Source organism: Odontesthes bonariensis, chromosome 15 (assembly GCF_027942865.1).
Source record: "Odontesthes bonariensis isolate fOdoBon6 chromosome 15, fOdoBon6.hap1, whole genome shotgun sequence".
Taxonomy (NCBI): Eukaryota; Metazoa; Chordata; class Actinopteri; order Atheriniformes; family Atherinopsidae; genus Odontesthes; species Odontesthes bonariensis.
This window is the reverse complement of record NC_134520.1, coordinates 27,119,699-27,136,612: the sequence shown is the minus strand read 5'-3', so window position 1 is coordinate 27,136,612 and position 16,914 is coordinate 27,119,699. Positions and strand designations below refer to the sequence as shown.

At 40.1% G+C, this 16,914-nt stretch overlaps 1 protein-coding gene across 1 annotated transcript; it reads right to left on the bottom strand.

Annotated features, from left to right (window-relative positions):
• Positions 1–501: 501 nt before the first annotated feature.
• On the bottom strand, positions 502–16,482 carry LOC142400684 (leptin receptor-like). The gene is made up of 18 exons (XM_075485787.1): positions 16,309–16,482; positions 15,861–16,188; positions 14,763–15,564; positions 13,473–13,621; positions 12,212–12,353; positions 9,989–10,149; positions 9,756–9,861; positions 9,300–9,399; positions 8,109–8,323; positions 7,634–7,782; positions 6,870–7,023; positions 6,586–6,668; positions 5,873–6,086; positions 4,590–4,793; positions 4,396–4,479; positions 4,198–4,291; positions 3,755–3,830; positions 502–2,945 (listed from the first exon to the last, which is right to left on the bottom strand). Coding segments are annotated over exons 1-18 (3,888 nt in total). The 5' UTR covers positions 16,311–16,482; the 3' UTR covers positions 502–2,120.
• Positions 16,483–16,914: the final 432 nt, after the last annotated feature.

Here is a 16,914-nt window from a genome sequence, read left to right as displayed (position 1 = left end):
CCCCACAGTACAAGTTGTTGCCTGATACCTTTAGATCGCATTTACTTGTTGCAGCCATAAGGTGACAGAATATCACTACAAGTGAGAACAACAATATTCAGTGTTTTTTTGTGCTTGCTTTTTCTCTTATATTCGCTTCCTTTTTTTCTATGATTTTTTAATAATGATCATCCTCACTAAATAAAATACAAATTATTATCATTAAGCAGTAATACTATATAAGTGTTCAAAGGTTGAAAAAAAACAAAAAAAATCACAACTAAACAGAATTGGGTCACTGTCCAAAAAGTTATTTGTGGAGCTTGGTCTTAATGCATTTTAAACTTGTGATAAAAAAAAAAAAAAACTAAAAACTTTTTGGTTAAATGTCACATAACCAGTAACAATCCAAGAATATTAATAAACAAACAACACATGCTCACAATAAATACTTTATTATCACAATGGAAAAAAATAGACACAAGATATCTTTATAGAACAATTTCTTTTAATCATGTGATGTATATTTACAATAGTTTTCATCATTAAAATAAACAAGCTCTTGTCTTTTATCTACAGGAAACAGCATCTCTCATTTACAAGGACCAGACAAAAATAGATATCCCATTTTACACATACACAACTGTCATGATTATGCTTGGCTGTGGGGTTTGTTTGGTTTCTGGGTCTTAGGTGGGGTTGAGCAGGTTTTCCAGGAAGCCTAGGGAGGAGTCTGGTTCAGCTCCTGCACCTGCTTTCCATCTACGCTCATCAACATGCCTTCATAAGGATCTGCAGGAGCAACCACTCTTGGCTGGATTGTTCTAACTGCGACAGTGGCTGACTTCTGCCCCTTTTTTCCACAAGTAAAAACCTCAATGTACATAAGTCGTTCTCTTGTGCTCCTAGTGTCTGCTGCTCTGTTCAGTGCATTCTGGATTTCCATGCTAAAGGATTTAGCTCTCCATTGGGGATTCCGAGACACTTACCTGCTCGCCCCACCGTTGACTCAGTACCTTCTTCACCACAGCCAGCACCCTCCCCTCTGTTCTGGAAAGCCTCTTTAATCCAGGAAGGAAAAACACAAATTGCACAAATGACCCTGTCTCCGGCTCACGCTAACGATCTCCCTCTCCTCTCAGAGTTACCTGTTCACCTGGATCCACTCATGGGCTCATCGCTGCACCAACCTTTTAATAAACCTCGCCTTTACTCAAATCTCCCTGAACCCAATCTGCTCATAAGTCCGATTTGTGAGTCAACCCGGCTTTCATGGTGACAACAACAAAGTTACAAATACATTACAGCACAAAATACAAAAAGGTTTCCTTGAGTAAGTGGGTGCATGAGTCCACGCAGACATTCACGCACAAGCTGCCCATGAATGCAGTGAATTAAGTGTCTTTAAATGAAAGGCATTAAAGAGACATCCAAGTTTGATCTCCATCTCAGAGTCAAACATGCTTTGAAGAAGTCCAAATTATTGGCTTTATCCATCACTTTCTGTGCATAACTCTATTCTCTTTGAAGCGCTTTCATCTTTTACTTAAATGCAACAGAAATAATTCAGTTGGAGGACAAAAAAAGACTTTTCAAGCCTCGTAGTTGGAGCAAATGATCTATAGTGGAGACGGAGTTCTTTCAATCCAAACATCTACATGTAAGGGGACCAATTATTAAATTGGCCGATTATTTTAACCGCAGGATATCTGATACTACCACATGTCAACCTTCTCTGTGTCAGGGTGCCAGGTAGCTCAGCTATATATAAGCTGGAGGCTGTAGGTTGTCAAAGTTTGAACTGAGACTGAGGCAGTTTGCTGAATGTCATCCGCTGTTCTTTTTCTGCCCAAATTCCTGATAAACTTTCAAGTAAAGGCTACCAGTGCCCTTTTGATTGTTCTTGAATACCAAGATGCTCCTTGTACCACCTCTTTGCTGATTTGCATGAGTTATGATTTTTCTCAGAAAATGTAACTGTAACAGTAATTATACAGAACAGCAGTTTGGCACAGTGGAATCAGGGATTTAAAGACCAGTAAAGAAAGAAGATCCACTTTGTTAAATACGTAAACATGATGTAGTTCACAATGTAGAGTGTTCAATGATGCAGGTTTATGTCAGAGATGGGGTTTGCTGTTTTACGTTTGAGCTGTGAGTATCCCTGTGGGTGGAGCAGTTCTGTACTGAGGCAGGTACAGCGGGGATAAGCCACAAGTTGAATCCAACAGCAGCTCGCTGGACAGCTCACTTAAGCCCTCTGGGCTGACAAGAAGATGTGACTCCACAGAACAGTCCTCTCTGTTCAAAACAGCATTTTTAAGAAGCTCACTTTTTGCACAATGATCACTCTGCTCCTCTTCCTCTCCCTCCTCATTTTCTGCTGGATATTCCATTGCTGGGTAATACAAATCTTTCTCTTGCTTCACATCTCCTTTAACTTCTTCCTCTGATGTTTCAGAAATGTCCTCCGCAGAGTTGTAGGAGCAGGAGCGCCTTGACTTGTCTATCTCCACACTATAACAACTGTCTGGCCCCCTCACTCCATTGGAGAAAGGTACAGAAATGTCCAAGTTGTTGGCAGACAAATTTCCTTCATCATTGGAGTAACCACCACTATCATCCTTGTAATGGAGATGAATGGGCTGTTGGTCCTGCTTTGGATCAGAGAGAAGCACTTTGGAATATGTGACTGAAGACTGGGTAGAAGTGTCAGTGCCACTTTGATGCAGGTCCACTATGGGATCAACTGGTTGTATTTCATTTATATTCGGGGTTGAGGTAATTAATGCATCCAGATTAATGGCTATGGAGGGAGTTTTACTGAGGAGTCTTCCACTTTCCATCAGGTCCTCCGTCTGAGTTTTATCAACGATGATGATTTTGGAAATCTTCTCAGAGGGCAGCAGCAGTGGCAAAGCTTGCAGACCTTTCAAAGGTTGGAAAGAGTGCTCAAAGGTGTCCACCTGGAAAGACAACAACTGCATTTCAGTAACGACAGTACATCAGAATTACTGACACTTATATTTGGCATTTATGGCTGGAGTTCTGGAACAAGCTGAACCAGCATGCCACAGACTGTCCCTGATGTTACAAAGATTTTGGTAAAGCCTAGTATATTACTGTCTCTAACTTTTATTTAATATTAACAAGAGAAATTAATCGCATGTTTTCTGTAACTATGTGGAAATAACTACCTCATACAGTGCTGTTGTGATGTAAATGTGCTTCAATAAACTTGATTATGCTGTGTCTTCAAAGTAGGTGATAAAAAAAAAACCATTGAAAAACAACATGTAATAAAATGCTTAACCTACTGTATCTACAACAGTGCTCCATGATAAAAACAAGTCTGTTATAAAACAGAACATTGGTCAAAGGCATGTGTTGGTGCATAGAAGAAAACAGCTTAAAAATTTGAGAAGTGTGTTTATTGTTTCATGTTTCCTGGTAAAATGTTATGAGGTTGGTCGGCTTAGCTTGGGGTAAAGACTGAACAATCTAATTAAATCAATTTATTTAAATCCAATAATACTTTTTTTTTTTTAAATCTGGGGGTTTTTGTAGGATAAAGCTTTTGGAAAAAGACAAAATATGTCAAGAGCTGCGGCAACAAGCTGCCGTTAATGTGGCACCATAATGAATTAGTGACCTTTTAGAGTAGCTGAAGGCAGATTAATTGACCAGGATCAGATTCAGTCTGGCTATCTACACATTCTATAGATTTCCATCTCATCCAATAGCAAGCATTGAGTTTCATATTAAGATGTTTTACCTTTTTGAAGTTAAGACCTTCAGCCCATGAGCATTTCTTTGGATTGGGAACATTCTTCAACACTAACTTTTTCATTCTGGAAATTAAACATAGCACACATTCAGGATGAACACACAATCGAAGCACTCTTCTCTCCTTCCTTTCTGTTGCATGATTCCTCCCCCTCCTATCGACTAGTATCAATTCTAATTACACCCTCATGAGCTGTTAAATGTCACAGTTCTAATTTTTCATGATCAGTGTCACTGTGTCCCGAATTATACTGCAACCTAGTGATTAACCCCATTTATCATTTCTTACAGGTGTTTGCATGCGAGGCTAATTGTTTTCAAATTGGATCCCTTCAATTTACACCAGAAACAAAGGTATACATGGATCAAAACCTGCAAAAATCTGCATGTTAAAACACAAGCAGTCATTTTTCAGACATAATAGGCTCTTACTTTTTTTGCATGATAACCAGGCTGAAAAATAGGACCCCACAAAGTATAAAGATGAACAATGGTATAATGTAGGCTTCAGGGTCTCGTCTGGTTGCTGTAACGAGGAGAGAGTACACATTAGACATCTAATGATACAATGAAAGTGCTGGCGTTTAGTGTTGCGTGTGATATTAATGGAAATCTGAGCAGAAAGCACACCTGAAGTGGACATCGGCTCTCCTTCCCCATCAGCAAACACGGGATACAAGTAGAAGACAAAATCCTCATAGCCATAAAAATCTCCTGAAATTATCATAAAAATGTCTCAAGGTCATTTTGGCTGATACCACTTACTATAAACAGTGAAAAGGGAAAAGAAAATAATCACAAAGACAGCGCAGAAAATGTTTTACCTTGTAAATAGACAGGGCGATCAGTGTAGGGCAGTCTGACCCACTTTTGTTCACTCAGGCCAGGGTCCTCAGGGCCCTGCTGCCTTTGTGAGGACCACTGGACCACCATGAACAGAGGGATAGAGCTGCTGTCCAACAAGCTCCATGACAGAGACACACAGGTGCTGTTTATAGCCAACACATGGAACCAATGCATACAGGGTCCTGCAGTGCAGAAAAGAAACAATACTGTCGGGTAAATCTCATGGTTCCAGTTGGCGCACACATGACAAGTTAAGGGGAAACCGATCTGGTGATATTTTATTACATACAATTTATCCAGGCTTCTTCTCCATTTGCTTTCAGCCTGTCATCATCTAAAACTAAACAACTGATAAACATATAACTTTGTATATAACGTATTTTATTCATTGATACCTACAGATAAATCTGCATGTGCAGGGCTGGAAATTTCAAATCAACATCTATAGCAGCACTTTGGGATTGGACACTTCTGATTTCGGTAATTTTCTGCAAATCAAAGTGGCTGATGGAGAGACTTGTTCAATATGTAAATCAAAAACAAATTTTGGACAAAAAAAAGAAACTCCCAAGGTTTAGAACAACGGCACTCAACGCCAAAATAATACTATTTAGATAACTGCATAGCTAAATATTAAAAAAAGATTTCAGCCAACATTAATAACCCAGTTTCATCCAAATTCATGACTGATTGTGTCAAAGGCCGCACTGAGATAAAAAAAAAAAAAAGAACCAGCAAAGTCCTCTGTTGGAAGCAATAAAGAAGTAATTTGTCATTTTAGCTACTGTAATTTCAGTGCAATGTGCTCCAATTCCAGACTGAAACTCTTCATACAAACTATTTTTCTGCAAGGATAGATATCAACATGTAATCTGCTACATGACCATGATTGAGAGTGGGCTTTTTTATATCAATGGTTTAACATAGCCAATTATCAAAGATAGATTTATCTGACCAAGTACAGACAAAAAAAAATTATCTCAAACATACACTTCAGTGGCCATTTTTCCCCCATATTCTTCTGCAATGTGTTGTAAAGCAGGAAAGAGTAAACGTTTGTGGCCAATTAACAAAAACAAGTCAAGTACACGTTTGTTTCTCAAAAAGCAAATATTCATATTTGAGCATAATTCTGACGCCGCAACATAGAACCTACAGCTCCAGACCACAGTGGTGAGGGCAGATTTCCATGTATTTCATACAAAAACATGTCAACCTTCCTTTGTGATTGATCAAACCTTCTGTACGATTCCTCACTCACGTTTAGGTTGTTTCTCCAGCGTCATGTTTATGTTGTTAATGGAGCTGCCAATGCTATTGAAGGCCTCCACGGTCACAGTCTGGAAGTCCTGATCCCATTCAAAGCTGTAGGAGGACACCAGATCGGTCTTTATCTTCTTCACAGATCCATTCAAGGCCTGGCGCAGGATTATAAATCCATCCACACAGTAGGAGTCACCAGATACTCCGAAATCCTAGGAAAAAAAGCATTGCTATCTTCAAAGCTCACCAACTTTAGACGGCTGGGCAATGCCATTTTAAGCTGAATATAAACAAAAATTTAAAGCACAACATGGAGGGATAAGATATATCAAGTTCGGCTACACAGATACTAGTTAATCAGTTCATTTTCTATTCAAATTTAAGAAAAGTCAACCTGAGTCCTGGTTTGGTGTAAAGAATGACCAGCAACAAGTAAACAGCTGCAATGTGACATAACAGGGAAACTGAATGAAGAAAAGTAAAGCTGTTTGTAATCATAACTGGCAAGCTTACAAATCAGATTGCAACTACTCTGCGGTTGCCATTCAAATGAAATGAATATTGATTGCTGTTAACTTAATCTGGATCAAATGACAAAGATCTTTTGCAATTACCAATAATTTCCTCCAAAATACATGTGAAAATAGAGACCAGGCTGAAAAATCCAAGCACCGTCTTTTATAATATGCCATAAAATGTTTCTTTGTGTACCTCAAATAGCAGAATGACATTAGACTTTCTTCTGTCTGGGTCATCTTGACGGATTCTCCAGAAATCAGGACCACGTTCAGGAGCTGAGGAGACCAATCATTGAACGTTAAATAGATTTTTGCCCTCCGTTTATACCCTTAAGATAAGATTATGGTATTTATGTGTACCTTTTTCCGCTAGAGCAGATATGTAAAGTTGTGATGTGACTTTTTACATTCAAATGAAACTGCATCTGTCAAAGTGAATGCTTTTTGAAGTTTAGATTGGGAATGAAATGTCCTTACCTTTGCTGTTAAGAGGTGTGGACTTTACAAATTTACTCCAATCACTCCAGTAGCCTTTCCCACTGATGTGCTTGCAGCGTACTTGAACCATGTACTCCTGGCATATGTCTGGTATCACAACTTCTCCCCAAGGATCCCGCACTGAACTCTGGACCTGCAGATACAACGTTTTTAGAGATCATTTTAAAAATGACAAATATCACAAATAGAAGTAAGATTGGCATGGGGACAATACATCTTTAGCACTTTTGAATAGATGACTGGTATGATTTGGATCAAAGCCAAAATGTTTTGCGATATTCCATTGCCCACTATGCACATTTTATGAAATTTTGCTGGTTAGTTTGTGTAAGCTTGCAGACAAGCAACAGCATTCTTATGCCTCTACTTCGGCAGGGAGACAAAAAAAAAAGTATAATCTGAAGTCTATTGTAATTAAAGCTATATGAAGCTCAGTCATTATGTTTGTTCCTTTTGTTCAGCTTCAACAGGAACATTGAAAATGGAATTGAGCAATTCTTGATCCCTATAGTGTAATTACATATCTAAAAAAAAAAGAAAAACATTTTGGAAAGATCAGTTTGAGTCGTGTTCAAATGAGCAACAATAAATGAGCGTTCCGTTTTGCAATTACAAAATATTTCATTTCAAATCTATGCTGGGTGGAGAATAATTAATTCTGGAGAGCGGCAAGCAGTCCATACTGCCACATGGCCAAAATTTCAGTAAAAGCCTTTGATGGTTAATCATTGTGACAAACTCACCTTCCACTCATCTCTCTCATTGGATGACAAGCAGTACCGAAACTCACACTGGACGCCCTGGACCGGCAGAGGTGGATGCTTCCAAGTTACCTTCATGACTCCACTGCTCTTGCTCAGCGCCCTAACGTTCGTAGGTGTGTGAGGTTTCACTGTATTGGGGTGCAAGGAAAAGCATAGGGTTTCAGGTTTGAGTATCTACAATATGTAGGACAGTATCACAGTTGCTGTAGAACATCCAATGAACATGTTTGGAGCTAATATAAAAGAAAATATTTCTCAATTCAGTCATAAAGTCAAATGACTTGTCTCTTTTACTGCAAATACTTAACGTGGAAAATTGATCTTAACTAACAGAAGGAGATCGATATTTCTCAAATAGCCAAAATTTTTAAATGCACCCAAGGGACCCAGTGCATATGAACTAATAATGACTTCTGCAATACTTCTAAAGATGTGCTCCCCACATCACGCTCACCATGATCTAAAGGTGACAGGAAGAGAGGTTTGGATGTGATGAGACCCAATGCAGATGGCATCTCCAACCACAGTTTGTAGCAGGCTAGATTCAGAGGCTGGATGGTGCAGGTTTTCTGAGTGGATCTGACCTCCATGCAAGGAGGTCCCATCACCCCAACATTCTCACCAGCTCTCTCCCTTTCCTTCATTTCCTTGCATGGCATGACAGCCCACCTGCCAAGAATAAATTACAAAAAATAAGACAAGTCATGTTATTCTTGGTCTTATGTCTTCTCCCCACCAGTGGGATTAAAACCGCTGTAGATGAGACATAGCATCAGATGCCCACAAGCAAAAATGAAAAGATAGTTCTCATTTATTTCAACTTAAGTCTCACTTTAGCACCAAAATGTTAGTGTGCTTCTTCAGGAGTGATTCTAGGATGACTGCTTAGCAACAGAAACTCCTTACTTCTTTGCTTCTTAAATTTGTAACACAATTGTTACCAGCTGGAGTGACAAAGCTGGAACTGTTATGTGTGTGCAAGTGCATCACAGTAAAATGTGGTCCTGGACAGATGAATTGTAGGAAAATAGACTAAACAGACTATCACAAAGCACCTCTTTAGTACGCTGTCCATCTGTCTTTGTTGGTGGGCAGATTTTGCCAAAACAATAGCATCAAAATGGTGAAAGCTACAGTAAGACACGATAAATTGTCTCTTTTTAGCTGCCATTAGCCTAAAAAATAACAAACCAAAAGACATATGAAGCGTATAACACATTTCCATTTACTACTAAGTGGAGACTTTCAGGCACAGTCTAAATAACAGCAACAAACCCTTTCGTTTACCGATTTAGAATAATTTATCAAGGGTTAAGGGTTAAAACATTTCCTCTTATGTCCAGACAGCAGAATGTAGGCCAAATTCATATATTCTTTCTTGTTGTTTTTCTTGAGGTCAGACACGCTGATAACGGTGACATAAAGTTAAGTGCTAAATGAAAATGTCCTGGTATCACCTCAGGAAGCACAGGATTGCACAGGATTTGTAGTATTTCCAGGATGTGTCCGGTGCTCCGTGTTCAGGCATTTCCATGTTTTCAGCACATTAAGTCCTTAATGTTTGCAAAGGGTTTCATAAACATCTCTGCATGCCTACACATAAAAAAACACTTCACTACAGAGAAAGTTGAAAATGCTGCTTTACTTGGATTGAAATTTGAGTTTAATCCTCTTTTTGTTGCTCCACTTGCAAACCATAGCATCGATGTCCCCACTGGTTGTGCACTTTATATCAATGAAAGCCCCTGAAAAACAGAGCGAAAAGTAGTTACAATTAGCAGTAATGAAACAAACTTCACCAAAGGTTGCCTCGGATGATTTTGGCTCCCATTGTTGAGTTGTGACATGTTCCCACCTTATTTCCTTTTTTTGTTTGCTTGCAGAGAGAATTGGCTTCCAGCCACTGAAAATAAACTATGCATTCCTTTCTTCTAAATGTGTTTTATGCCTTGTATTTCGTGTTGTACAGCACTTTGTTTCAGCCACGGCTGTGTTAAAAGGCTTTATAAATAAAGTTAAGTTGAGTTGAGTAAATTGTAGCTGTATTAGTCATTAACTGAATGCTATTCAGTTTTGATTTTATTTGTGCAACAAAACTCACCTTCCACATAGATCTTGCTGTAAGGATAAGGAAAGGTCAACTCCGGTGCGCATGTCAGCAGGTCGTATATTCCAGTCTCTGGAGCACGCACTGTAATCTTGCTGACCTGTTATAGGTAAAATAGTAAATAAAATATATATATTTACATGAGCTGCTTTTTAAAAAAAATAATTAAATCAAAGGAGAGTCATTGAGCTTACTGGTTATCAGAAAAACACATTATTTTTTCTTACCCATTGGTTGACTGGGTAGTACTGACTGTGATTAAGTGGCTGGTGGAGGTTGAGCGTCCACATGGCCATGCTGGCGTTGCTGCTGTGGTCGTTGAACACACAATACACTGTTACATATTCCCCTGGTAGTGCCACAGCTGTTTCAGGGATGTAGCTCACGGCTGCACACAGAAAATAAATATACAAATGTTTCTTTCTGTAAGGACCAGCATATCTCCTCCTCATTTTGGTTTCCAGCAATCAAGACATGTTTTGAAAAGAAGCTGGATAAATGTCAGAAGAAATATAAGAGATGTAAAGTAAGACCTGACTCATTATATTTCACCTAGTTTCCATTTAGATTTTCACCAAAAAAAAAAAACTAGAAACCTCAATGGAATAAAAAAAAGTGTTTTCTTTGTCAGATGGTGTGGAATATCATGCAGTCAACTATCATCTGAAGAGAGCTCACTGTTCTGCTAATACTGGCAGAACAGAAACATGTGCGAGTACTTCTGTGTAAAGGGTGCGGTGTGTTATTCTTGTTTTGTTGTACTACACCAAAACTTTTCTGACAGCTAGAACTTCACACCCCCAAAGTCCTTAATCTATTTTTTTTTTCTGTTTTTGGAGAATTTCCAACTGGCACTTTAAAGAAGTTGTGAAACTCATTTGAGTTAAGACAACTCTCAGCTGCTGAGCATTGCAAATGTTCAGTTAAAGGTACAGAGATGTTTAGATCCAGGGGTCCAGTATCTTTCATAGATACACAGTAGGCCCAAAGCTTTAGTCTCACCAAAATGTTTCACACATGGGATAAGGTTCTTATGCTGGAATACTATATCGTCCTTTCTCCACACATAGCACTTTGCTGTAATATCTCACTTCTTACTTTTTATGAGGCCCTCAGAAATAACCTTTATTTATGCCAGGATATATTTCTATAATCGTGTTATGAAGTTCAGGTTTTGATTGATCTTTTTTCTTCAAATATAACAGGGAACCCACTCCCATCTGGTTGTTATCCTATTGTTTTAACATACATTACAATAATTCCACCAATAAATTAACTATAAATCCACGAGTTTCACATCAAGTGTTTAAAGACTTTAAAGGAACTAGAAATTAAAACTCAGAAACAATAAAGAAATGCAAAGATTGCAAATGGAAAATTAGAGTTCCACTGCAGCCACCTAGGGCCTGAGCTACTAACGAGGTTCCACGTTTCCAGGGTATCTTCCACATATCTGGCATAACAACCCTAACTAACAAATAGATTTCTTACTCATTCAATATATAATAGCATAAAATAAAAGCTCATCAATATCACTGCCACATCGTGACAGCACAGGTAGATCTGATGAGTTACAATTGTGTAGCCTATTTTATCAAATGAATGTACTGCATGTGCACTCTTGAAGTATGCAAAGAAGTTTCTGTTTTAGGCCAACAGCGTAATCTTTCTTTGAAGAGTTGGAAAGAGATTCTCTCCAGATTCTCTGATTCTTTTGATGATATTATGTACTGTCAATGATGGATTATTAAATGTCTTTGCAATTTTACTTTGAGGAACATTACTCTGAAATTGCTCCATACTTTGTAGACAAAAGTTATTTGGATGATAGCAGCCCCTGCCTATCTTCACTTATAAGAGATTCTGCAATCATTTCTTTTTAGTACCAGCTTTATTGCTGCTGTCTCAACACTTTAAGATGTGTTGCTGCCATTAAATTCAAAATGAGCTAATATGTTTCATGTAATAGTAGAATATCTCAGTTTCATCATTTGATACGTTTTCTTTGGCTTCTTGTGAAGAAAAGATCAGATTATAAAATTTACAATCGCTGAATTATGTTTTTATTTACAGCTTACAGTGTCTCTTTAAAACAAAACAGTTAGTGTCATTTCACTCCCATATTTTAGAGCCATACAATGCTCTCTGAAACAGAGCAACTCGTGAAAGTAGCCCTCTTTTGTAGGTCAGAGTTGGATGTCAGTGGTTTTCTGATCAATTTAATGAACCAGTAGAGTTCTTCCAAGTGGAGCCTTAAACCCCTTGTTAAAGAGTGTGGATCTCCAGACATTTATAAACAATGACTCAAAAACAGGGCAGAATTACACTGAGTGACTTCATTCATAACACAGAGAACAAAAATTTGAAGCTCCCCAATGTTTATCAGGGAAAAAGCCTACATTTCTTTGAATTATCTGTCTCCATGTAAAGAAGGAAATTGCTCCTCTTACTGTTCAGTAGGATGTTGTGTGGCTTGCTCCACTCGCTCCACATAGGAGGCTCGGCCAGGCCAGAGCAGCGAACTTGGATGGTGTAGTTTAGGTTGGGCTTCAGATCCAGAGACAGCTTGGGCTTTCCAAAAGTAGACACCACCTGGAGTAAGAGAAGTTCAGTTCAGTTGACTTTATTAGTCCCCGTAGGTAGATCTGTTCTGCAGAAAATAGGAGAAGGCATCTCCCGCACCTTATTAACAGACATTAATTTGACAGAGGACAGGTCAAGACAATACAAAGACAGACATGGCAAGTACTCACAATGCTCACTGAACAGGATAAAAGTAGATATTGCCCACAAGGCAAGGAACAATAAATAAAGGTTGAAACCAGGCTCAGGGTTTCTATAAAAAGAATTCATTAATAAATAAATTGTAAAATAGATCTCCGCAGTAAAGTGCGTACAGCGACTCCAAGCCCAGCTGTGTTTCCCCAATCAACCGACCTGACCATTTAATAATCTGATTGAGTGAACGCCTTTCTTTTAGGGACAAGTTTCCGAACCATGATGCAAGTGAAAAGGTTCAAATAGATTCGATAAAAGCATGATAAAACAGTGTCATCATGGTCCTATCAATGTGGAAATGGGACAACTTCCTCAGGCTGCGGCTACACGAAAACGTTTTTCACTGTAAACGATACTTTTTCTTATCGTTTCGCTGTCGCGGCCACACGGAGCCGGCGTTCCCACTACCCCAAAACGATAGTTTTTGAGAACGGGTTCCATAATGGGAAAGTTTGAAAACGGCCTCGTTTCGTTTCCATTGTTACAGCTAAAACATTTTTGCGTCAGTCAAACGTTGACTTCGTGAGCCAATTTTAACACTTCTCTATTGTCTCACAGCGTGGCGTGACACAGTGGCGTGTGTACTGCATCGTTTCATCGTTTTCATCCGTTTTCGTCTGGACCTGAGTCTTTACAGCAGCGCGTTGCCGTGTGGTCGCAAGAATTTTCGTACCCGTTTTCAAAAAAAACCTTGTTTCGTTTTCGTGTAGCCGCAGCCTCAGACAGAACAGCCGCTGGTGTCCCTTCCTGCTCACAGCTTTGCAGTTCTCTTTAAAGTTTAGGCTCGAGTCAATGATTGTCCCCAGATTTTTATAGGACTGCAGTTGTTCAATGACTTGTCCCTTGGTCCTTACAGGTTCAAGGGAAAAGGGAAATTACCACAAACAGACACACATATACAACTCCCTTGGTTTGCAACAGGTGAGTATCTACCTGCCAGGTTGAATGAGTAGTATTGGAGGAGTATCGGACCTCGTATCTCAGTGGGCCAGACAGAAAGTCTGATGGTTTGTCCCAGGAGACAATGAGTTCTCCCTCATGGGTTTGATGGTTTGAAAGGTTGACTGGAGGACTTGGTTTCACTATAAAACAAAAGAAAATCACAGTGTCTTAAACTCAAAACCTTCAAATCAAAGTGCTATACATCTGACAGAGTACTCAAAATTGTCATCATCTAATTTGTATGGCTACAATACAATGATCATACAATGAAATGAATATCATATTTTTCACAAAAGTATAACAAGGTAGTGATACAAAAGCTCTGAATAATTCCTGCTCGGTCTTATTCAAAGACTAAAGGGGAATTATAGACATTAAGTAACTCTAGTTTTTCACAATTTATCTCAGTTACAAATATGATACGCACGAGTATAGCCAACAGTGTTTTCTACTCCACAGAATCACACAGATTTTTGGATTTTGACTCGACAGCACTCTCATTCAATTTTCATGTTCAGCACCTCGTCTAAAAATGACCAGCACTGAACATTTCTGATTGGGTGAGTATTCCCAACATTTCATTTTGCTCCTTTGTTTCAGTCAGATCAGGTGTTACAGCGACACTGGTTTGTAAAATATGTTAATCTTAATCTATACAGCAAAAATAGTTGTTACTGTTTGTAAATGCAACATTCAAACTCAACACTTTACGACACCTTCAGTCAGCTGAGACGACAGAGTGCACCTCTTAGCTGGAGTGGTTGAGCGGGCTCAGGAATGAATAGGGAAAGATAGGTCTGACTGTGACATGAAAGCAATTTAGTTCAATTCAATGCAGTTTAATTTCATTAGTGCCAAATCACAGCAAATGTTATCTCAAGGCATTTCAAAGATACAGTTCAATTCGAGCCTATTATATCCAATTCATTGGCATACAATCATAATGCAATGAAATCAAATTAATTAAAATTCAAACTTTAATACAGAAAAAAACTTGGGAAATTTATGGTTAATTGATGGCTATATGTGAGAAGCCTTTTTTATTTTTTTTTACAGACAAAAAAAATAAGAGCGTTGTTTCAAACACAAAACCATCTCAATTAAAAGGATAAAAGATGTAGTGGTAACACGGCGTTAAACCTCCACAGACCCAAACGAGGAGAACAGCAGTGAGGAGAATGTTAAATCTAGGCAACATGCCATTAATATCCAAATTGCTTGTTGATCCAGTTTTGATATCAAATCCAGCTAAGAGGTGTAATCATGTAGAGAGTGACTTACCAGGAATAAACCTGTTCAAATGGCAGTGAAATGACTCCAGCGATGTTGATCCTCTGGCACAGCGGTAGCTGGTGAGCTTGATGCCACTCTTGTTCCTGCTGCCTACTTCAGTGTACAACAGAATCCCTGGAACATCCTGGATGCATTTTATGTGCCGTTTTTGCACACGCCAGATGTGATCCATCCTCACTTCATCCAGCAGAGGAACACCCATCAGGTCTCTCCCTTTTGGACCCCTTAGCTCCTCCAGCAGCCGTTCTAGTTGCACAAGAGTTGATTCCTCTCCCCGAGTCCTCCTACGGCAGAAAGTACTCAACTCTTTTTTTGTTATATGGCTGTCCACCATGGATCTGGTTATACCAGGTCTCTGTTCTTGCTGGAGCTGCTTTGTTTTTGATCTCCGGAGGAGGTCGAGGTCCCCTGCATCCCACTCAAAGATGCACGAGGACAGGGCCCTCATGAAAGCAGGATACAGGGGATGAGCATCTGTCGTACATCCCACAGCCAGCCGCCGCATGAAATGCCAAATGTCAAGTCGTATGTGGAGATCTGGCCACTCCCCTAACCTGGCCTGCAGCTTGCTCAGCCCCTCAGTTATACAGCAGCCACAGTCCACATAAAGCACCTTGGGAGGTGCAACCGCAGCCTGGCGGTACCGCTCCATCAGGCCAGCAGCCATCCTGTCCAGTCCTGGACCCTCCTGCACAGTCAGGACACTATTTAAGATTTGGCCCAGCTCGTTGCCCACAGAAGACACCCACAGGGCCGTTCCCTTGCTGTGTCCTGCCAGCTTCTTTGTGATCTACAATTAAAAATGTGATGTTAAATCTCACAGTTTGTCTTGTCATTAGAAACCACTGTATGCCATAGATTTCATTGCATTTTTTATGCACTTTATACAATAAACATTTCACAAATAATTAGAATGAAACAAGTTTAGTTGTTTGTGAAATTAGAAAAAATGAGTGTGATCTACCAAACCTTTTTAAATGAGTGTATTTAATACTCTCACATTACAAAGTAGTTTTTCTAGGAGCATATGATAATAATAATGATGATGATAATTATAATTGTTATTATCATTACATTATTACTCACCTTTTTGGTGGAGTCCAACTTTAAGATGGTGCCCAAGGTGGATGTGAGGCTGGCCTTGATGTGGTCTATGCGTGACAGGATGTCTCTGCCATACACAGACAGCAACCAGCGAGCAGTGGGGACGTCAGCGGGCTCTGGGGGCTCCTGGCACACAACTGGGAACAGGCTGGGCCGATTAACAAAGTTAGAGCACTCTTCAAAATAGTGCCCCAACCTATCCAGCCATTCCTCCCCGTGGTTTTCTTTCAGCTGTTTTAACAGCCGTGCAGAGCTGTTGCCCTGAGTCCGATCCCGCATCAGGCGAATGACACGTGTGTCACAGGCATACCTGGAATTCACATTAATAAAGTATACGTCCCCATTATGCCATACCACATTCAGAACCAACACATATTTACAGTTTACCACCTAACACTGTGGGACAGGCCAAATTAAAAAGAAACCTAACATTTACAGATGATACAAATCCACCAGGACAGCGGCAGCTTCTCCCTGCTCCACCCAAAAGGCCTCAGGTTCATGTTGTCCCCACTACTTTACAGACACAGAGTTTTTGGACGTTCTCTGCCACTCCTCCACATGCTCCTGCTCTGGCTCCTGCTCTGGCTCCTGTTTTGGTCCCTTCTCTGGCTCCTGCTCTGGCTCCTGCTCTGGCTCCTGTTTTGGTCCCTGCTCTGGCTCCTGCTCTGGCTCCTGCTCTGGCTCCTGTTTTGGTCCCTGCTCTGGCTCCTGCTCTGGCTCCTGCTCTGGCTCCTGCTCTGGCTCCTGTTTTGGTCCCTCCTCTGGCTGCTGCTCTGGCTCCTGTTTTGGTCCCTCCTCTGGCTCCTGCTCTGGCTCCTGCTCTGGCTCCTGCCCTGGCTCCTGCTCTGGCTCCTGCTCTGGCTCCTGTTTTGGTCCCTCCTCTGGCTCCTGCTCTGGCTCCTGTTTTGGTCCCTCCTTTGGCCCCTGCTCCGGCTCCCATAGCAGGCTCCACTCATCCTAATAGAGCACCCCGGAAACTGACCCGCAAAGTTTTGCACAACACGTGCAAAAAATGCGGGCAGTTCAGAATTGC

Excerpts from the sequence above, each read along its gene's own strand:
- LOC142400684 (XM_075485787.1), bottom strand. Across the intron at positions 7,783-8,108 it reads CCTGTCACCTTTAGATCATG|TGAAACCTCACACACCTACG; the intron begins GTGAGCGTGATG and ends ACCCCAATACAG. Across the intron at positions 4,480-4,589 it reads TCGCCCTGTCTATTTACAAG|GAGATTTTTATGGCTATGAG; the intron begins GTAAAACATTTT and ends TGATAATTTCAG.